We start from the raw sequence: 21,755 nt of genomic DNA, 5'->3' as shown, positions 1-21,755 counted from the left end.
TACCTTCTTGGTTTCATGGACATCATTAATAACACCCTAAAATATATATATTTTCAAGAAAAAGTTATTAGATTGTATTCTCATAATATCCTCTCCATGGTCCACTATGATTAGAATTATTAACACTGACCAACAGATAATCAATGATTATTTCAAAAGGAATATGAGAAGCCTTAGAAACCTCTTCAGTTCCCTTTGCAACCAGTGTTTTGCTGTTGTGAATTTGTAGGGGTAGCATCGTCAACCGAATTCTTAACAGAACAATATAGTAATGAACGCTTCTTTGGCTGCCAAACTCATTTTTATTGCCAGTCTAGTTTGGGCAAGTATAACGCTGATAAGCCATTCCTCTGTTATCATGACCCTGCTCGTAAGAGACAAATCAGATTATGTGCCATCAGAGGAAGCAAATCTTAGTGCGAGATGGGATAGAGACAGATTCATTTTGTTTGCTGAAGTCCCTCCCATACTCTGAGTGACAGGTGGAAGACAAAATGTCAAGAAGGAGTCCTGTTGGAATGATTGCTTAGGATGGCGTTTAATACAGCAGAGAGCCAAGATACAGTAGGGGGCACAGTAAAGAATGTGGAGTGTGCAGATACAATAAAGGATCACAGCTGGTGATCTGCCATCTGTGGTTTGAAAGAGGAGTAAGTGAGGGAAATCTATGACTTTCAGTTCGCCATACATGCAAAGGTGAATTAGTTATTACAAAAGTTTTGCCGTTGTATGTGCTGAAAGAAAAGCATTATGCATTTAAACATTTTTTTAAAAAATAAATCACTCAATAGGTTTAAGAAAAATACTCTAGTTCATATTCCATTGATCTGACCTTTTGATTCAAGATCAGGGAATGAATCCAGGATGAAAACCCAAACACAGAACAAATGAATCATTTACCATGAAAAAGGCATTTCCAGTCTCAGCTAACCTCGACTAGTTTTTATTGCATTATTTTTGAAATGCCGAGGCTGGCTTTGGCCATAATATTTGCTGTCCAACTAAATCACAGCTGTCAATTGGCAATTGCTTGCAATGATTAGCTAAACACCATCATTTGACAAATTCCCTGGAAAGGGGTGTTGATGCTGTCGATGTCTGATACACACTGAATTAACAGTCAGGCTGGGGCTGCCGCCCAGGGAGAGGAGCTGGTAAGTCCCTGCCCAGGGAAGGGGTTTCAAACAGCCTTCAGTTTTTGAAGTACACATACTTGTCCTGATCCTACAAGTCCTTTCTGGTGTTCAGGAATGAATTGTGGGCTGGCCACAGAGCAGGGGGGGGGGGAAGCTGCTAACTCTAGCTTCATTTTTTAAGGAGACCAAAGAGGGAGGAAGAAAACTAGAAATGGAAATGTAGAAATGGAAATGTGGAATGGTGATGGTTTACAACACGCAGAAAAGAAACACCATGAAACCTGCTAGCAACCTCCACCAAAGCAGTAAACCCCTTCGCGGACAGAAATTCTGTACAATCTACATATTCATGAACAACGCCACTGTCACTAGGGCTGCCGTTTGAAGCCAAAACCTTAACTACAATAGTCACGAACAGAATTCTCAAAGGATTTGAGAAAAAATAGAGAGAAAAGGCAATGGTAGCTAAGCTGGTAGCTAAGTCCACCCTTAATGGCCCCCAGTAGTTAAACTATCATGGATTAAAGCCATGAAAATAAAAATTTCAATTTGAAATTTTATTAGCATGTTGCTAAAATGGTCAATGAAAACATCAACACGATAGGCTTTGTTGACATAGTTGGGGAACTGGCCCCTCATTTTTAAAACTTTATTTCCACTTCCTCACCTTTGAAGATTTCTATGTTAGGGAAAGCCAAACGAAATATTACTGTCTATGATGTTGTACTGGTGCTGGTTTCTGGAATGTTGCCATATATTACCCCCTCCCTCTCCTCCAACCCCTTTAAAAATATGATTATTTTTGAAATGCAACCTAAGGAAGGAGCCATCAAGGGTTAAGAACAAGTGCCCTTCGCCACACATTCAAGTTCCCACACCCGAGGACAACCTTCTCCAAGCTGGGGGCAGGGCCAGGGCTCCTCACCGAATTAGAGGTGCTGTTTCCCTCTGGGACCCAAGGTTTCCCTTGTGCCTGCGGGGTAGGGGTCAGCTTCTTCCCCGGGTGGAAAGAACAGGAAGCAAATACTATCTAGCTTAGCCTGAAGCCTGGAATACAGTGACAGGAGACCTGGGGCTGGGGAGCTGGAACAGGTGCGGGCAGCCTCGGGGTAACCCAGAGTCCCAGGGCCTGTCTTGTGGAATGATGCCCAAGTGCATAAGGGACAAGCTCGATTTCCTGGAAATCCTGCAATCTGGAGACACATCCATACAGGAGCTGAATCGTGCCCTGAAAAGATCAGTTCTCACCTCCGACCCGACCTGTCTTTGCGTGTATGTTTGAGGCAGTGATGGTGCCTTCCTAGTAGGTGGGGTAATCGTCTCTGAGCAGTGACCCGCAGGGACAGCGCAGTCCCTGGTCCCTTCAGCCCATTCTCCTTTCCCCCGTTGCCAGTCAAAGGGAAAGAACACGCTGGGTTTCCCAACAGCATAACCGCCCCAGGAGGGTCTCGGCCAGGCGCGCACAGCTGCCCTTTGGGTCCCAGTCCCGACGCCAGTATCTGAGGCTTCCTGCCACCTGCTGGAGGGGCGCTGGCCCCCTCTGAGGCAGATGCTGGCGCGGGGCCGAGGGTGGTGAATCGTTAGCTGGGGAGCCCTGGTGCTGGGAAGGGGGCGGGGCGCGGGAGGCAGGAGGGGCAGGCGGCACCCCCAAGTCTACTCCTTGTCGTCCACCAGGTCAGCGAGCTCCAGCTCCTGGAGCACCCGCAGGCGGCCGCTGGCGTCGATGCGGCGCTTCTCGCGGATGAGGTCTTCCAGGCTGTGGAACCTGGCCGTGTGCACCTTGTTGTCACCCAGGTGCACCTTGAGATAGTACTGCTGCTGCGGGGGCTGCATCCCGGCCGGCACCTCCCCTCCCGCCTTGAACTCCCGTTTGCCAAAGCGGCACCAGGCGGCGAAGCTCTCCGAGTTCGTCCAGCAGATCTCCTCGCTCTTGAGGCCCAGGTGGCTGCAGGCGTTCTGCACCACCAGCTCGGCCACCAGCGGGCGGTAGCGGTACCAGCTAGTCGCCACCCGGCCCACGTTGGCCGCGCCCGCCACGTACAGGCTGTCCTGGCGGATCTCGCCCTGGTGCAGGTGGATGATCTGCCCGCCGCCCACGTAGACGGCCCAGTGCGGGGCGGGCGCCGGCGGCGGCTCGGGCTCGGGCTGCAGCCACAGCAGCTCCAGCAGGTCGCCGGGCTCGCAGAGCGCCGGCAGCGCGGTGACTGCGTAGACACTCAGGTCGGCGCCCTGAGGGCCACCGCTCACTTTGGAAAAGATGCATTCCTGGCCCCGAAAGGCGGAGAACTGTATTTCGTTAAGGACGAGTTGGTGCAGCAGGTGGTGATGGTGGTGGTGGTGGTGGTGGTGGTGGTGGTGGCGGCGGCTGGGGCTCTCTGGGCACGGGGTGCAGCCCGGGGGGCCCTTCACACCGAACTTGTCGGGCTGGCCACGTTCGTCCAGGTCCTCCTCCTCATCCGAGAAGAAGTAGGCGACCCCGACCCGCAGCTCGTCCTTCTCGATCCCAGACGGGTCCCCTGTGGGCAACTCGCTGTAGTTGAGGTGGGTGATGCGGTCCAGTTGGTTGCCCATCAATGACGCGGCGAGGCCAGGGCCAGGAGCGGGGATCTGCGGAATCAGAGGAGAGGCGGAGACACGATCAGAGTCGGGCCGCCCCTCCTCCAGGACGCGCAGTGCCCCTGGGACCTGCCCGCCCGCCCACCAGACCTTACTGGGGTCACCGCGCCAGCTGAGTCTCCCGTGCCTCCCCTGGGGCAGGACAGGCAAAGAAGCCACCCAGCCTCGCCACGGACCCCTCCCGGGACCCGGTGCAAGTCCCGCCAGAGAAAAGGCAGGGCGGCTGGAGGGCGTGCGCGGTCCACGCGGGGAGGACCGCGCGGGTTGTGGCAGCGTGCGAGACCGGCTCCTAGGAGAGGACAGAGGGGTCCGTTGGCAGGGGTGGGGGGCGGGGTGGGCGACGAGCCGAAGGCCCCAGAGCTCGGAGCGAGCTCCGCTCACATTTCTGTTCCCACCCTTCCCAGCCCACCTCTCAGTTTTACACGAGGTCGCACTCCTCCCCAGACAGCGCCTCGCACAATGACAATCGGATACATTCCCGGGCACTCGCCGGACACCAGCAGAATTTTGCACCCTTGAAGTCTAGACACAGGCTGGTACACGGGCTGGCGTGATAATGTCACATATACACACAATGGCAGGGCTTCACGATGGCACACTCAGACCGCCACATGCGTACACAGTCCCAGCCCCTCACTTACACCCACGCCGATGCCCCTTCACCCACGCACGCCCGCGGACACCTGGCCACACAGGCAGGCGCACTGTGCCCCTGGCATCCCGTGCCTTCTCCCCAGCAGTCGGTCCGGCTGCGCCAGGGCGAGGCTGCTCTGTCTAAAATAACCTAACAAAGAGGTGACGGGAGAAAGGGGGAAGCCAGTGCGGTGCGTGTGTGCGGGAGCGGGTGTGCGTGTGCACTGTGTGGGAAGGTCCGCTTTCAACCCCCACCCCCAAACCCTCTCCTTCGTACCGGCACAGGGTCCAAACAATCGAAGAAAAACGTCTCCAAGGCAGAGAAAGCCGCCTTTCCGTACCCGCGATTTCCCTGCTCCCGAAACCCCAAACTCCTTTAAAGTCCGCGGGTCCCCATAGGTGCTGCGGCGGCCGTGGTCGCAAGTGGGTCCTGGGCAGCGCGTGGGGCTGCGGCTCCGCTCTGCCCCGCGCGGAATGGTGCGGTGAGGCGCTCCGTGAGGTGCCTGTGCGCCTGGGGTCCGAGGTGGCAGAGGTGCCTCATCCACCTGCACAGTCCCAAATGGATTCTGGTTTTCAACGGCCGAGGCGACGACTCTTAAGTAGCTGGAGTCGCTGGTTCCAAGGCCCGCCCTGGGACGCGTTCATTGGTTGGGGCACGTGCCCAAGACCCGTCAATCTCCGCTGGCAGGGGAGGGGAGTAGGGGCGGGGTTTCGAACTCTTGCTCCGCCCCGCGCGCTCAGTCCCGCGCACCCAGACAGTGACAAGCGCCTGGTTGCTCCAAGAGCGGAGGTGTGAGCGCTGCGGAGAGAGCGCGTGAGAAGCAAGGCGCTTTGGCACCGTGCCGCTGCGCTCTGGCTCCCGCGCCCCCGAGCTCCTCCAAGCCGCTGGGAACTGAGGGCACCGTTGGCCCGTGGTCTGTGTTCAGCGAGTATGGGCTCCAGCAATGAACCTGAGTCTGGGATGGGGAAGAAACCCCACTGCACCCCAGGCATTGCGGGTGGCCAGGGGCTGGGAGCAACATTGTCGGAGGCGGGCAGCTGGGGGGCTCTGCTGGGGCACCCAGAGCCTGGGTGGTTCCCGAGGGCCCCTCTGCTGGCCCTCATTCCCCACGCCTTTTCCTACCAGGCACGTTCACCTTTGAAATTGCGCTTAGACACTGGGTTTAAAAGTCTGAGCCTTGGTCAGCCCATTTCCTGACTGGGCCAACGATTATAGCCTCTAATTGTCTGTCTTATGAAAGGGGCGCATCACAGATGTCGCTAGTCGGACATCACAGTGTTTTCTAAGCCCTAGCACTGTCATTGGTAAAAGGAGTTTTGTTTGCTTTTGCTGGACAGGTGTGTCCAGCAGTAATTAATGATTGCATTTCTGGATGCAAAGTTCATGAATGAATGTACTCTGGATACTGGATGCAGGAAAGTGACTTTCATTACATGAAATTTTAGATTGGCGGTTTTAAAAAGAGTATAACAGTTCAGCTGTAGAGAGTTCTTAGACATCTGATTGCCCTTTCAAGATGGCTCCAGCAGCTTTGCTGTGAAGACTCCTGTTTCCCCAGATAGAATGGGCACTCCTCCCGGTGCCCCTTTGGCAGCTGGTACACACTCTTAGGTCTCTTACCCTGTTTTATTATAAACCTGTGTCGACTTTATTCCTGTTTACAAAGTGAACGCCTTGAGGATTGGCTCGTGCTGTGCACAACGTGGCGTCCTGGGCCTCTTTCACAGGGTGTGAGGGGGGAAGGGGAGAAATAAAAATGAAAACAGCCAACATGGGTTGGCCACAAATGGGTGGCCAGGAACTACACTCAGAAAGTTAAGTAGATTTAGCCTTCATGCCTGGCATTCACTTTTGAGAATACAAGTTGCCATTCTAAAAACTGACCTCAGGTTGTGACGACCTTTTTTTATTTTTTTTAAATACTTGCTGTAAATAATAAACAATTCATTCTGGCCCCGAAGTCAAGAGAACTGAAGAAATGCTTTCAAAGATCAAGAAGTGAATTACTGCTCTGATTATGACCAGGACTCAGGGAATCTTAGGGAGGGAGGATCTGGAGACTTGGTTGCTGGTGTCTGAGAGGAACTCGTTGAAAGCGGCTCAGCGCCTCCTGTTGAATAGCCTTTAACAAAATCCTCCGTCTGTCTCAAGATCAACTCTGGTGCACAAACATTTACAGCGTCTTTGCTTGGAATGCTGCGTTCTGTCCTGCCTGTCCTGTCCTGTCCTGTCCTGTCCTGTCCGGCTGCTCCGGGCGGCAGAATGAACAGGCTGTTCCTCAGCATTCTAAAGCATAATTACCGTAAAACATCTTCAGGGCTTCAAAACACAGTGCCCAACGTTTAAAATATCAACATGCAACTTTTTGAATCTCCTTTCCATCCCCTTCCCTACCTGGCAGGATAAAAGACTTATCGCCTGAGTAATCACAAGGGAGAATAAATACCCTGAAGACCCCCACCCCCACACTTTGAACTATAAGGCAGCAAAAACACCTTGACTGTGAGCACTGGAAAGAGGAGCTAAAAGTAACCTTCGTAGGCTGTTGGCAATGACAGAGACAAAGAAAAGTAAGAACTAGGCCCATCAACTCCAAGGGTGGTGGTGTTAAAGAAACCTAACTTTTATTTTCATCACAAAATATTGTTTGCTAATCGTTTGGTTTGGCTGTTGCTTCTCACCCCACCCTGCCTGCTGTCGCACTGAAGAAACACAGGATTGCCAAAAGCAGAATATATTCATCAAAAGCAAACTCTGGAAGCCAACTAGTTTGAGTTCTATTTCAGCATTTTAAATCTGGGGAACCTTGGTAAGTTTCTCGGTATCAGCTTCTTCATCTCTAAAATGTGGATAAAATCCTGTCCGTCTCATTGAGCTGTTGTGAGTTCATGCATGCAAACACAGGACCTGGGACATAGTGAGCTTTCGATCTGTTACCTGTTGTGATTATTGGTGGAAGAGGGGAAAGGATAGAGGGGCCCATGTCCCACTTGTTATCACTGCTGTCCCCTTCAGTGTCTCCTCTGCCTTAGATGGGGTGTCCAGGACTGTCCCTGCTGGGGGTGGGGGTGGGGGACTGCTTCTGCCTTAAGGTGGTGAGAACCCTGTCTACCGTGAGGCTAATCTGAAGTCCGATCACAGTCTGTGTCCCACAGTATTTTGAATTGTTTTAAAATCAACCATTTCCTGGTGTGAGGAACATGTACAGAAGAGCAGTAGCAGAGATGTGATTAGGACTCAATTATATGTATGTTACGTTTTCTGCTGGTATCAGCTGGTGTATCATCTTCCTTCTTTTCCTCCTGGTTACTTCTTTAGTACCATAAGAAAGGCTTTCTCCCCAATTTGACTGACCGAGTCCTTGGCTCAAATTGTCATCCTTTAAAATTGTCCCTGGAGGTAGGAGTTCAGAACGAATATCCGTTCTCCTTCAGTGCTGCTTTACCTTACCGCTTGCCAAAAATGGTTTTCTGCCTTTAACGGCATGCCCTGCTTTAACATTTAGCCGTTACGGAGCTGTTCCTTCTCCTGTTCTTGACTGCCTGAAGCAGTCAGCATCCTTACCCTGGTCTCTGACAAAGAACACTCTGTACCCATCTGGGGCAGAGAGAGTGCTATGGCTCCACCAACCCCATTTCTTTCCCTTCTGGGCACACAGCTCAGTCACGTGACCCTGCCTAACATACAGTTAGGTAAGCCGCTGGTGACTGGGTCTGGCCAATAGCACGTGGGTGGAAGTTTGGTAAGCCGCTGCCAGGCTGGGCCCCTGAAACCATTAACAGGATTTTCAAGGACACTCCATGTAGTGATTTTCCGTGCACTCCCTTCCCACCTGGCCGTGTGCAGGAGTCCGTGGTAGAACTCCAAGGCTCTAAAAGATGAGGAGCCACGGGATGGGAGGAGACAGGGGTTGCCGAATGACCTTGTAGAGCAGAAGTTGCTCCCTCCCAAGCAGTCTTCATGGGACTGCGTAGTGAGGAAAAACCAATACAGTTGGGCGAAGCCCCCAACCCATTTTGGGGCTATTTGTTACAGCAGTCAGCCTAGCCTTTGTCTTAGAACTGACTCAGAACAGACGATACCCTCTCTCTTTCCCTTTCTCTTTTAGCCATTGTTCTCACTGTGAAGGTTGACTTTCAACTGATGCAATTCCTACAGTATCTCAGCCCATTTACATCATCCAGAACTTAAAGAAACAATGGATGCATGTCCCACTAGGAACTACCCCATACCTCCTGCCTGTGTTTTCCTCTAATTTCCCATTAGCCTCCGTGTGACTAACTAAGCTCACCCTTTAAATACCTCACCTGCCCTCTCCTTTTTCCAGATCACAGAAACGGCGGAGAGAGCTCCTTGCAGCTAAGACCAAAGAGCGCTGCCCCCTGCTGCCCCTGACTCTCCCTGCTTGCACCGAACTTCCTGTTTTTCAGTTGCCCTCTTCCAGGTGTGGCACCCACGTGTCCACATTTTCTGAGTTCTTTCCTATAACTGGAGGTTCTCACTAAAGCATCTTTAGTGGCCTCTTATCATGTTGCCATGAAAGACCTGTTACCAGGACCCCCCGCCTTGTTCCTTGTCTTGTTTGCAAGAGAAGAATTCAAACAAGAGGGGACACACATAGTGGAGATGAGATAGTGAGTTTATTTATGAAACAAAGCTGCAAGCAGGCGCCCGGCTAGTCTGAATGTCCCGTGTGTACAGGAAACAGTTGTTAGTAAGTTTGTTCTATACACTCGCGCACCTGGCGACCACCTGAGTGTGCTGCCTATCGGGATGCCAGGAGTTATGTGCAGCTGTCCCTCTCTATGTCGCGGTTCACTTATCGCGACCTCACTGTATTGTGGGATTTTTAAAAATAATATATATAATTATTTATCACGGTTTTTTTTTTTGTGCTATATCGCGGGATTTTGCGGTACTGTACAGTAAATACTAAAATAAATGTAAGGCCCCTACTTCGTGGATTTTCACCTATCACGGGGCATGGGGTGGGTCTAGAATGAAATACCCGCGATAAGTGAGGGAATACTGTACTTTAATCAGCTTCTAGGTTCCCCCTCCTTCTTCCCCTTCCAAATGTATGAATCCTGTACAGCTACAAAGGCTTTCTTTCTCGGCTAGTAAAGGCTCTTCTGTCTCAGCTAATGAAATTGCTACAGAGGCTCCCTTTCCCAGTGCACAGAGTTTCAAGGACTTCCTTCCTCCTGCGCTATCTTTGCTTGTGATGTTCAGAACGCCTGGCAATCTTATTAGACTGGGCTCAGGTCTGCTGAATCAAGCAGTGAGATATGTCTCCCCCCCCCAACCCCACCTTAGTTTACTACCTGTCCTACCTGACAGCCCCATGAATGTTCTGGGCGAGACCTTCAGCACTTGGTTTAATGTTTTCCTGGATGTGGATTATACAAAGGTATCTCAGCCCCGTATTGATTGTCCTACTCTGTTCTTTTCAGATTTTAAGAGAGTGCTTGCCTTTTACATGGGTCCCATTCTACATGACAGTGACAGCAGAGCTCTGGATAGTCTTGGGTCATGATCACACAGCTGCTGGCTCTTCCTTCTGTCTCAATGTCTTTTCCTACTTTCATCATCAGCTTCTACTCAAAATGTATAACCCCTTCCACAGGACTGTCCCTCACCCATTCTAATTGAGACCATGCTTTGTGGTCCCATAATACCATATATATATCATAAAATGTTAAGATGTATCATATGTTCTACTTATCAACTGAACAGGCATCATTGGTTGATTCTTCCTTTTCTTTCTTAACAGACTAAGAACTGTTTGAGGAAAGCCTTAAATCTAGTTCCGATCAGTAGGTTCTTCGTGAAGAATGGGGTTTGCTGTACAGTGTGAACTCATTCGATACATTTTGTCTGACTCAATGCATATGTGAACAGTGGACACTTTCTTATTTACTGAGCTATCAGTGTCTGTTTTGTTTCAACTTTCACCAATTTGGTGCTCCAACACTAAGCATGTGCCTAAATTAGGTGACGATGAGAAGACTGACCATGGGATACTCAGTATTCAGGTTCCAAATGGTCCTCTGGCATCACCAGGGACCCTGATAGAAATACAGGTCCCAGGCTCTGTCCCAGATTTAGTGAACTGTTAATCTCAGGATGGGTCCTAGGATCCTGCACGTTGAACAGTCTCTCCGAGCATTCTAGATACAGCGTAGTAATCATTGATCAAGCACTACTCAAGTGCAAGATAGTTATTCTTGTTTTCTTGGGCTCAGTGGCAGTCCACGAAGAGTAGGCAGGCTCTTAATAATGCTGGGACTCATGTGGCCCCTCTCTAATGAGCCTCATTTTAGATTCACTCATGAAGCCTTTGTTGGCTGTATCTATTTGCATTCAAAGGTGTGTAAAGTCAAAGCTTTTAAAAAGCCACATTTTAGCTGTGCAATAGAGCTGGGGATTTTCCTCTCTTTTCTCTTATTTAAACTCTTGTGCCCCAGTCTGCTGTGCTAATAGAACACAAACCTGAGTGAACAGGAAGCTCTCTGCTCCCAGATGGCGAATTCCTCATTTGACCATTGATTGACTGATAATGGAAATCCTAGGTTTGGCTCTACCAAATATTACCTCTTTGCTCTTAGTATCACTTCCAAATTCCCCTCCTAGTGCAGGCCCTTTGCTGACCTCGTTTCTGTCAAAGACCAGGCCACCCCCTGTGCTTTGAATGCCATCTCCTTGTGTCTTCTCAATGACCCCTTTTCGTCATCGTCACTTATAATCCTACCCGTTCTCCTTGCTCCTTCAAGTTGTATGTAAACACATTGAAGCTTCTCACATCTTAAAAACTCCCCTGACTATATGCCTCTTCTGAGATATGTTCCTATCTTGAAAGCATTGTCAGAGAGGCATACTTTAGAGATACCGCGAGGTCAGTTCCAGACCACCTAAATAAAGTGAGTCACACAAAAGTTTTGGTTTCCCATTGCATGTAAATGTTTGTTTACACGACTTTGCTCTGTTAAGTGCGCAATAGCACTGTGTCTAAAGAAACAATATATATACCTTAATTAAAAATGCTTTATTGCCAAAAAATGCTAACTATCATCTAAGCCTGTTGGACAAGTGGCATCAGTTTGCTCAATGAAGGGTCGCCACAAACCTTCAATTTGTAAGAAAACTCAATGTCTGTGAAGGGCAGTAAAGCTAAGTGCAATACAATGAGGTAAGCCCGGACACATCTGGTCCTGTCTTCTGCACCCATCACTCCGCTGGACAGCTCTCCCCAGAGGGACCAGCAATCTATTGGTATTGAACCTGATGGGTGCTTTTGGGTTCTTACCTTACTTGGCTTCTCGGGAAAGCACGTGGCACAGCTGACCGCTTATTCCACATTGAGGGAAGTTCTTCTTTCCCTTCCATTGTACTGCGCTCTCCTGGCTTCCCTTCAGCTTCCCTGGCTATTCCTCTTGCCACGCTTTGTCGGCTCATTCCCTTCAACATGTCCCTTCCATGCTGGGGTTCTTCGGAGTCTGTTTCCAGGTTCTCTTGCAAGTGGACTGTCACTGTGGGATCCTGTCTGCTTCTTTGTCTTCCATCATATTTCCATGCGACGACTCCCTGATGGGAAACTCCGGACCCCACTTCTCTCCTGAGTTACAGACGCGAAGAGCCAACAGCCTGGAAGACATATCTTTGTGGCTGCCCCGCAGACACCACTAGGGCAGGCTGTCCCAAGCCAGAGTCTTCTTTGATCTGAAAACATGTGCCCTCGGGTTGTTCCTTCTGTGGACAGGCTCCATTATCCTCCCAGTTTTGTGAGCCAGTGCTGGGTACTCTCTGTCACATTTCTGTCATCTTCAGGCCCAATATCACCATGCCCATCTCCTGCTGTTTATCCCTTATGAATATCTTCCTTGTCTGTCCATTTTAGTTTGTTCCTACCATGGCCACCTTAATCCTAGGCACTGGGAACTCCCAAAGAACTGCTGCAGGAGCCTACTCATCACGACCCCTGCCCCCAGTGTTGTGCCCACGGCCACCTCCTGCACTGTACCCAGAGTGATTTCTAAAGTGGACATTCTGGGGGTGCCTTCCACGCTTGACTCTCCATAACCCCACCCCCAAAGTCATTCTCCATTGATATTAAGAAAACACCTGAAATCCATGCACTGGCTCATGGCCACGCTCTTGCTTACTACTTTACCTCGTCTGTGGCTCCTCATGGTCTTGCTAGTGGCTTCTGCTTTACTGATGACGTTTGTTTGTTTGTTTTTACCTGTTTCCCTGCTTCTTTGATTGCCCATGCTCTTTCTTGTGTTATGCGCTGTTCCCTCTGCTAAAATCCTTTCCTCTGATTTTCCTCTGGCAGATTTCATTTCTAGTTCATTTCTTTCAGGCAGCCTTCTTTGCGTCACCACAGCTGCCCTAGGTGCCTTTCCTGGAGCTCCCTCTGCACCCGGTTCTTTCAGATTATACTGGCATTGCCCAGTTCTTTGTCAGTATCCACTATAAAACTGCGAGCTTTTTAGGAGAAGGTATTGTGATGTTCCCACCAGTATCCGCATCCCTGAGCTCTCTCCAGGCTGCAAGGCAGAATTTTAATATGGAGGTGTTGGATGCACTTGGCTTGATAGCAATAGCTCTTGGGACTCAGAGGCCTTCTCTCTCTCTGTCTTTTCCTCTCTTTCTTTCATCTACTCATTCTTCCACCTCCCACTTAAATTCTCCTACAATCTGTACCGCAGGGCAGGGCATCCATGGTACACTTACAATAACAATTGATAGAGACGCTTTCGAATTTAGTAAACAGGGGGAAGCGCTTATTTAAAAACCAGAAGGAGCAAATTAGTCACTTCGATTTACATTTTCCTTGTACTTCAAGGCGTTTCCCTCTGGTGTCATGGTGCATTTTCTGCTGATTCATTTCATTTTTCTTACCATAATGAGTTATTTATTTATTTATTTATTTATTTATTTCCCAATTGTCAGATGTTGAGATCTAAATACAGGCCTAGCACTTAGTTAATGAAGTAAGGTTTCTATTTAAAAACATGGACTTAACATACCACTCCCACTAACACCTACTCAGCCTAGTTCTGAATTACCAAGGGCAAGGAGCTTAAGGTGTGTATGTTCTCACGCTCCCATTCCTTCACCCCTCTGGCTTTAACATTGTCCTCATGGCTGTCCATGTCTTTGCCTTTGATCCTAAGACCTGAGCTTGCTGTCATATCCCAGAGCAGCCTTCATGCATTGGCTGTTTCAGAAAGCAAGCCTGGATACAGTCAGAGCCTGGCTCCGCTCCTGCCAGCTGCATGGCCTTGGGCAAGATGCTTGATTCATTCATAATTAAAATGTGAAAAATAATACTATTTCTAAGAGTTTTTGGCATCTGGCCCAAAATAAGTCTTCATAACTATTAGGCATGATTAAAGAATTTTGTCCTATTGGGTCCATAGCATTTCCCTGCTCCGTATTCCTCCTTTATAATATTCTGTATTATTCTAGTACAGTGATCCTGCACTTATCATGGGTATTACATTCTAGACCCCCTGCGATAAGTGAAAATCTGCAAAGTAGGAACCTTACATTTACTTTAGTATTTACTGTACAGGACCACAAAATCCCGCCATAGAGCAAAAAAATCCGCGATAAATAATTAAATATAATATTTAAAAAAATCCCGCGATACAGAGGCCATGATAAGTGAACCGCAATATAGAGAGGAACTACTGTATTATTATTTATTATTGCACTGGAACACATAGTGTTAAGCCTGAATAGTAGACTCAGAATACACCTTCGCTAATGTCCATTATATTAATATTAACTCCACATTTGATTGAAGTCAATGACATCACAATTTATTGGGCTTGTATTCTGAACCAGGCACAGGGCTTAAGCCTGGGGAGTCAAAGGTCAAGAGGACGCATCGTCTCTTCTCAGTGGAGTTCATGTTGTGTGTGGGTAGTTGCCCAGGATATGATCCAATACAAACAAATAGGAGCAATAAAAAAGCATGTGAAAGTTAGTACAGAGGAGGGAATTATTAACTAAGGGAGGAAGTAGGAGGAGGCTGTCTTACAGAGGGGCTTTGCGGAATGAATATGATTTTTCTGAGCAGTAGAGAACGGCAGCCTTTCGGTTAAAAGGAGCAACATCTATAAAAGGCTCAAGAGTCATAAAAAAGATGGTATTTTCAGGAAACCTCAAAGTGGCTTGGACAGCGGTTGACTGGCCAGCTCAGAAAGCGGTCCTTGTGTTAAACCATTTTAGAAATTGGTTTCAGGGAGGACATTCTGCCGCATGGTGTCAGTTTTATACAGAAGGGAGAAGAGACCAGAGACGGAGATCTCTCTGGCAAAAGAGCAGGTGTCTTAGGTTGGACCGCTAGAACAAATACCATAGACTGGGGGCTTCAGCAGCCGATTCTTGGATCTCACAGTTCTGGAGGTTGAAAGTTCAGGATCAAGGATCTGATTTGCAAACTGCCTTTGCTGTGCAGTCACGTGGTGGGGAGGAGGAGAGAATGGGGGCAGGGGAAGGGAGTAAGATAAAGAAGAAAGAAGAGGAGGAAGAGGAGGCAGAGGAGGCAGAGGAGGAGTGGGAGGAGAGAACAGATAGCTTTCCTGTTTCTTCTTATGAACGGCACTAATTCTTTTGTGAGGGCTACCCCTCCCCGAGACTCCATCTCCAAATACTGTCACATTGGGGGTTAGGGTTTCAACATGTGGATTTTAGGGTGACACAAACATTCATTTCCTGGTGCCAGGTATGTGATCCCCAGGGCCTGGGATAAGGCAGAGGCAGTGGGGACAGAGAGGAACCTGGGGCATTGAGACATCCCTAGGAAGGAGAGCCAGGAGGACTTAGTGACCATTTGGATAATTGGGATAATGAGAGGAGCTGAGTGATTTCCAGCTTTCTCGATTGGACATCTGGGTCATACCTGGTGTTACCTACCACATCCTTGGTTCACGGACCACAGTGCCACTCCATGAAAAAGTATCTCAACGCCTTTTCCTATAGCTCACAACTCTTCCAAAGAGGATCCACCCCCAGCTGCTTCTTAATACCTGTCTTCCATTATTCACTGAGCATTGGTCAGCAGGAGTTGTTTTCTTCCTGTCCTCCAAACCTGCCTGTGGAGTTTGATCAGTGTTCATTCCACAGGGCATGCGCTCTCTACTCACCCATTTAATTTCTCCTTGAAGGTGACTCTGATCTTACCTGCCTTAGAGCTCATTCCCAGCCACGCAGAATGACACAGCTCTGCCGCTCTCTGCTCTGTCTGATCTTTCAATACACTTAATGGGTTTTCTGTGGCACGTACAATGCTACGTTCTCATCAGCATCTCTTTTCCTGGCCACACGGGGAGGTTATTTATCTCCAATTTCCTTGGAGCTGGAGTTCGAACCCCATGTGCTGAAGTCCTCACCCATGGGAATGTGAGCAGAGAGAGCTGAGTGTTGGGAGATCCCCAGGTTTTATCTTTTCCGTTTGTGCTTTTGAAGGAGGAATTCTAAAATGGTGGAGAAGAGATCAGTTGATTTTAATTTGCCAAAGAGAGATCACTGGCTTTAAATTAGACTTTATGTGAGTGTCCAGATAAATATGGTAAACTGCTGAGGTTTGTGGGTTAATTTGTTAACACAGTGAAGTGTGGTCTATCCTTGCTAGTAGGGTCACTAATATTTGGTGTCCTCTTGTGCTGTTGGAACAAATCAGGGATCCCTTTGTCATTTCACGCTGTGCTTTTCTCCATTCTTAATAAATATCTTTTGAATGAAATTGAATGTTTGTTTGACGATTTAATGGAAATAAACCTCTCAGGTGGAAGATAAAGTAATAATCCAGGATTTACAGCCCCATCCCACCCTTGTTTTCTCTACTTTAAAAAAATGCCCCTTTTCATTTAATGCCTCATGCACCCGAATCTGTTTCCTAGTGTTAGAAAATGAATAATATCAATTGATCAGAATTTGAAAATCTCTCTTAGTCATATTCCACTACATTATCCTTTGCATGTATGAGTACAAGGGAGAGATAGGAAAATTAAACTTGCCCCCTTCTGATTACCAAAGTCCTTTGTTAGAAGGTGTAAACATGTACTTGTATTATTAATTTTTTTTTTTTTTGAGGGACATAGGAATGCTGACCTCAGCCAAAGTGTTGTTAGGTGAGACAGGGCCCACTTTTTCCACATGCGTATCACCCATCTTTTATTCCATTTTTCCTTAACATCTCTGTTTTGATGTAATGCCATCAATTTGAAATGTGTATATATTGCTCCCTGCCCTTGAAGACCTTTATCAAAATGAGATATTTTAACTAAAATGAGGCACTAATCATTTCCTCATGCCCGAGATTTATTTTGTCATAAAATCCCACGCATCCAGGAGACTCTGATTTTTCAAGTTTCTTATCTCCAAAGCGATTGTAGAAATATTATAAATAATAATGCACGATTGAAAAGCAAAGTGGAAATTTCATCTGGATGACAGTAGCTATTTATAAACTCCTCAAGCTGCCTTCTCCCAGTTTGAAGTACTGGCGGAATCTCTCAAATAATTCACAGGGCTGGTTTCAAAAGAAAATTTGCACTGTAGCATTTCCTGTTCTGCTTGTGTTTTCTCCTGTTTAAATGCAAGTTGCATGTTGAAACTGAATTCTGTCTTCTGATTTTGGAAAGTGTATGCTCATATGGATTTGAAATATTCTTCTTTTAGGTTTTCCTCCTGAGGGTTCTTTTTGGAAGGAAAAGAAGGTGTCTAATGAGAAGAGTTTGTTGTCCTTCTTGCTGTCAATGCTGCTGTACTAATGAAGGGACCCCGGCCCCGGAGGGGGAGTCAAGAGACAGCGTTCTTTCGTAGCCATGAAATCTCTGAGTGGCTTTGAATGACCACACGCCTTCATGGGACCTGTGTTTATCATATGAATTAGGTAGGATCTGAGATCCTATTTGGGTGTCAACCAGGAGTGCACATGAGAATTAACCAGAGAGCATCCTTAAATCCCCCATTCCTGGGCTCCATTCCAGGGAAGCCTTAGGAGGATCCCGTGAGATAACCTATGTGAGGCCGTTTTATAGACTGTAGAGCTCTGTGCAAAGGCTTCAGTAAGGGTAAGTTAGTTATTATGGCCCTGGTCATCCAAGTGGCTGTGGGGACAGTGACCCCCAACCCTTGCCTGGATCACCTGACTCTGGCCTCAAAGTTGGGCTTAGGGAAAAAGTGCACCTCTTCCTGTTGGCTTTCTCTAAATCCTTCGAATTAGCTGGCTGGCTTCCCAGAAGCTCATCAAAATGGAGTATGAACCAACTGGGTTGGCCGGGCAGAATGCAAAGTGAAAACGTTAGGCGCCCGCCTCTGCTGGGTGCTTAACACGATTAGAGTTTTATTGTCCTGCCCCTGTTACTGCCCCGTGCTGTTATCACAGTGTGTGATCCTGAGCGAGTCACCTCCCTTTCTGAGCTGTAATTTCTTGCTCTTTCCAATTTTAGAAAGTTGACATGGTGATTTCTAGATTCTGTCTAACCTTGTGATTTAAGAAGCGTTTGAAATGAAGGGTTAGTTCACATAGAAAGGAGCATCAGGGCTGCCCCCGGATCTGTGCCTTCAGCCAGCGCTCCATCGTGCTGCTAGGGGACGGCCCACGGGTGGCCTGGCGCTGACTTCTGTTCTCCCCCCAGCTTAGCTGAATGGCCTTGATTGGAGTGCAGGCCCTTTGCCGGCTGTAAGGGTGGGTCCCGCTGTGCTCTCTGCGAGGAGACACCAGCTCACAAGTCTTGAATGTGAGCTCTTTAGCAGATGCGAATCACAGAGCTCTGGGCAAAGGCTGGAGTCAGGTCCACATGTGCTGTAAAGTGAGACGGGCAGGCCCTGGAGCTCCTGCTCCTAGGACAGGGCTGGACAACGCATACCTACTGGTTAGGGAACCTGGATAATTAGGTGAGATAATGCGTGTGTACAGGAGATAAAACCTAAAGAAAGGCAAGGGTGTTATTATTGTAATGACAACACAGCGGTTTCTGCTGGGTATTAGGGAAGGATGGGACCCTGCCTTCTGGTTCTGGCTTGGAAAATATCCTCTCTCTCTCGCTTTCTTTCTTTTTTCCCTCCCTTCTCCTTCCTTTCTCCCCCTTTCCTTTCCTTTTCTTTCCTTTCCTTTATTTCCCTCCTTCCCCCCTCCTTCCCCCCTCCCTCCCTCCCTCCCTCCCTCCCTTCCTCCCTCCCTCCCTTCCTCCCTTCCTTCCTTCCTTCCTTCCTTCCTTCCTTCCTTCCTTCCTTCCTTCCTTCCCTTTCTCCCACACACTTTCTCTTCAACAGACATAGTTCGGTCCTTGTCACGTGGCCAGAACCACTGGGTATGAAACCAAAGATGAAATGGCAAGGGGTTCCCCCATTTTGAGCGATGAGAAATCTGCTATGGGTAACGGGCATGCAGATAGGAGGTCCGGCCTCCAATGTCCTCATCTGTAGGCCTGGAGGTGCATTTTGGATGCCCACGGCGTACCCTCAGAAACGGCAGAAGTTGTTGTCGTAAAGAATGCTACCAGCAGGGCCGGGGGTTTCTAAGCTGCCTTCTGAAGGAGAAGTGTGATGTTAGTGGGCAAAGCAGAGTGGAGAGGACATTTCAAATCCTTGCTCCCAGAAGTACAAAGGGGAGCACCAGTGGCTTAGACTGAGCTGTCAGGGCAGTATTACCATCTGTGGGAAAAGGTGTGTGTGCTTACCTGCTCAGTCCACCATGCCTCCTTAAAACCATGAACACTGTTGCTTTACAGAGGACCTCCTGGACTTTCAGAGTAAACCAACGTTCTTGTTTTTAGAATCAAAAAGCTACGGTCAAGCCTCCCCAAAACATCGAAATATGCTATAGGTTTAGTAATTGGTTGTGGATTTCTATCTTCTGTGGGGTAGCATTTTTTTTTTTAATATAATTTCCTCTTTAACTGTTTTAGTTGGTTTGCTATGTACATTGTGAACTCTTTCTGCATTAGGGCTTCACCCTCTTATCCCGCCAGTACAGAGCAGCTGTAACTTAAAACACAACGATAATGTGGGGGATGATTTCTTTACAGTTAATATTTATTTGAGTCAATACGCTAACTAAATCATGGATTCATTTGAAAACCTTACATGTGTATGCTAACCCTTTGTTCCAGAATGTGCCTGGATGCACAGCCAGACCAGGAGCTCAGTGATAAGCAAGCTATGGTTGCAGGGCATCCTTCTCCAGGGCCAGGCAAGGGGACTTCCCCAGCTCTGTGCAAAGCGTACAAACGACCGTCTTCTGGACCTGCCTGCTTTCTGTACCGCTCTTATCCTGTGTCCTGGCTCCCTCCCTGCAAGTCATCAGTTGCCTTCTGCGGGACTTACTGTCCAGATCACATCCCTTCAATCACTGAACCTTATCTATACATTTTCTCTGGAGGGCCCTGCTCCTTCCCACCTTCCTTCCCTCAGTTCCTCCTTCAATATTCTATTTTGTCCATCTGGCCACACCACACACTCAATGCATGCTCTGCAAGATTGGAAGATTGTTCAGACAGTTTCTGTTCTAAAAAAAGTAATAGACCAGTAGAGGGGAAATGTTTGGAGGATCTGCTTAAAAGTCTGGACCTTCTCTCCAAGAAAAATCACACACACACACACGTACACCCCACCCCACACCTCCTTAGAAAGTGCATGTAAGCTCTGAATCATGGCACCCATATTAAGAAACCCTGTAAGAACTGATACATAGAAATATAACATGGTAGAGTGAGGCACCTCCCAACTAAATTCCTTTTCACTCAGGGTTTAGTCGGTGAATTATGTGACAGAAGAAAACATGGGAAAATGTGATAGATATAAAAAATAAAATAAAATAAATGAGATAAGACGCTGGGATATTCTTTGTAAACTAGCATTTAACCTGGCGGAGTGAAGTGTTATCGCCAATAACCAGTAAGTAGTTGAGGCAGAGACTGGCGGGCTGACTCTCCTTTGATAGATGTTAATAGTATTACCATCATCTGCTTCTCCTTCCTTTCAAGGCACGTGAAGACTATATGGCTTCATCTCCTTGCAGTTGAATAGGACCATATGATTCGTTTTGGATGTGATATCTGTCACCCAGGCTGAGACGGTAAGAGCCCACTTGCAATTCTCCAGCCTACAATTCTCTTTCCCTGCCGGGCAAGAGGTTTTCTGTTGCGATGGTGAAGCCACACACATGATTGATTGAAGCAGGTCGCCTTGCTGAGCGGCCTCGAGAGTGTCATTCAGACCTGCACTGGAATTTGGGTGGATGACATACCGCCCTTTATGTTACACCGTGGGGACCTAGGGAGTTGTTTGTTTCTGCGGTGTAGCCTGGTCTCCCTCAGCTAATGCATCTCCCAAGGGCACCGGTGTTGAAAAAGAGGGGTGTGTTGATGTACATGGATCTCTGATTTGTGGAGCCCATGGTTTTGAGCAGTCAGTTCTGCCCTGTGTTTACCTCTGGTTCTCCTGTACACAGAACAGGACACAAATGTCAACCACATCTATAGGTCACAATACAAATAGCCACACTTTGACCTGTCTTGACTGAAATGTTGGTGACTCCAATTTTAAAGAAATAATTGCTTACAAAGTGCCTCGCGGACATTGCTAGAAATGTGTGTTCCAGTTGGTTCTCTCCCCAGGAAATTGCATGAATGGCATGTGGGAGAGAAGGGGATCAACATGTGACCACTAATGTGATTAATTAAAAGGCTTAGAATATGACCAGTGGTATTCAGTGGTACCTTAGTGGGGGTGGATTAACGCTGCTTAAACACCTGGATGAAGGGGGCAGATTCATGAATGATGCAGAGGCTGTGAAAGGGGTGGGAACACTTTCCAGTGGAGCAATTAATAAAACATCTCTTCTGCCACATTACATGTGAGGGATCTCACTTCAATCCTTTAAATGCTTTCACCCTCTGTAATTAGGTAATTAGTTTAGGAAACAATGTAACAAATGCACAAGGAGAAAGGCAAACAACAAATGCAGATGAATACATAAGAGCTTTGTATTTTAAATGAACTCAGTACTGTCTATTTCTTTTCTCGTTGAAGTGTAGCAGTCTTCCCAGGAGTCTCACTGCCTTTCCACAAGGATGGGGGCTGGTTTTGAGCCCCTAAACCAAAGCACAGGAGAGAGCACAGAACTAGGACCCTCCTGAAACTCCCTTCAGTGTCTGTTATTATTTAACAGATCATCAAAGGGTAGGCTCTGGAAGGACATCTGCGAGGTAGACACAGCAGTCCCTCACTATATCGAGGTTCATTTATCGCGGCCTCACTGTATCGCGGGATTTTAAAAAATATTATATTTAATTTTTTATTGCGGATTTTTCGCTATATCGCAGGATTTTGCATTACTGTATACA

The 21,755-nt window shown here is 47.8% G+C and overlaps 1 protein-coding gene across 2 annotated transcripts; it reads right to left on the bottom strand.

Moving 5' to 3' along the window:
* Positions 1 to 1,672: 1,672 nt before the first annotated feature.
* Positions 1,673 to 4,964, bottom strand: LRATD1 (LRAT domain containing 1). 2 transcript variants are annotated; one of them, XM_090280931.1, is made up of 2 exons: positions 4,727 to 4,964; positions 1,673 to 3,743 (listed from the first exon to the last, which is right to left on the bottom strand). In XM_090280931.1, the coding sequence occupies exon 2, from the start codon at positions 3,705 to 3,707 to the stop codon at positions 2,790 to 2,792; it is 918 nt and encodes a 305-aa protein (XP_090137057.1). In that variant the 5' UTR covers positions 3,708 to 3,743; positions 4,727 to 4,964; the 3' UTR covers positions 1,673 to 2,789. The 2 variants fall into 2 exon arrangements, with proteins under 2 accessions (XP_090137057.1, XP_090137056.1); XM_090280930.1 differs by having other exon boundaries at positions 4,663 to 4,795.
* Between the last annotated feature and the right edge of the window lie 16,791 nt (positions 4,965 to 21,755).

The sequence above is a fragment of the Furipterus horrens genome, unplaced genomic scaffold, assembly GCF_987537825.1.
Source record: "Furipterus horrens unplaced genomic scaffold, mFurHor1.1.pri manual_scaffold_6, whole genome shotgun sequence".
NCBI lineage: Eukaryota > Metazoa > Chordata > Mammalia > Chiroptera > Furipteridae > Furipterus > Furipterus horrens.
Note: the sequence above shows the minus strand (reverse complement) of the source record. Positions and strands in the feature narration are given on the sequence as shown.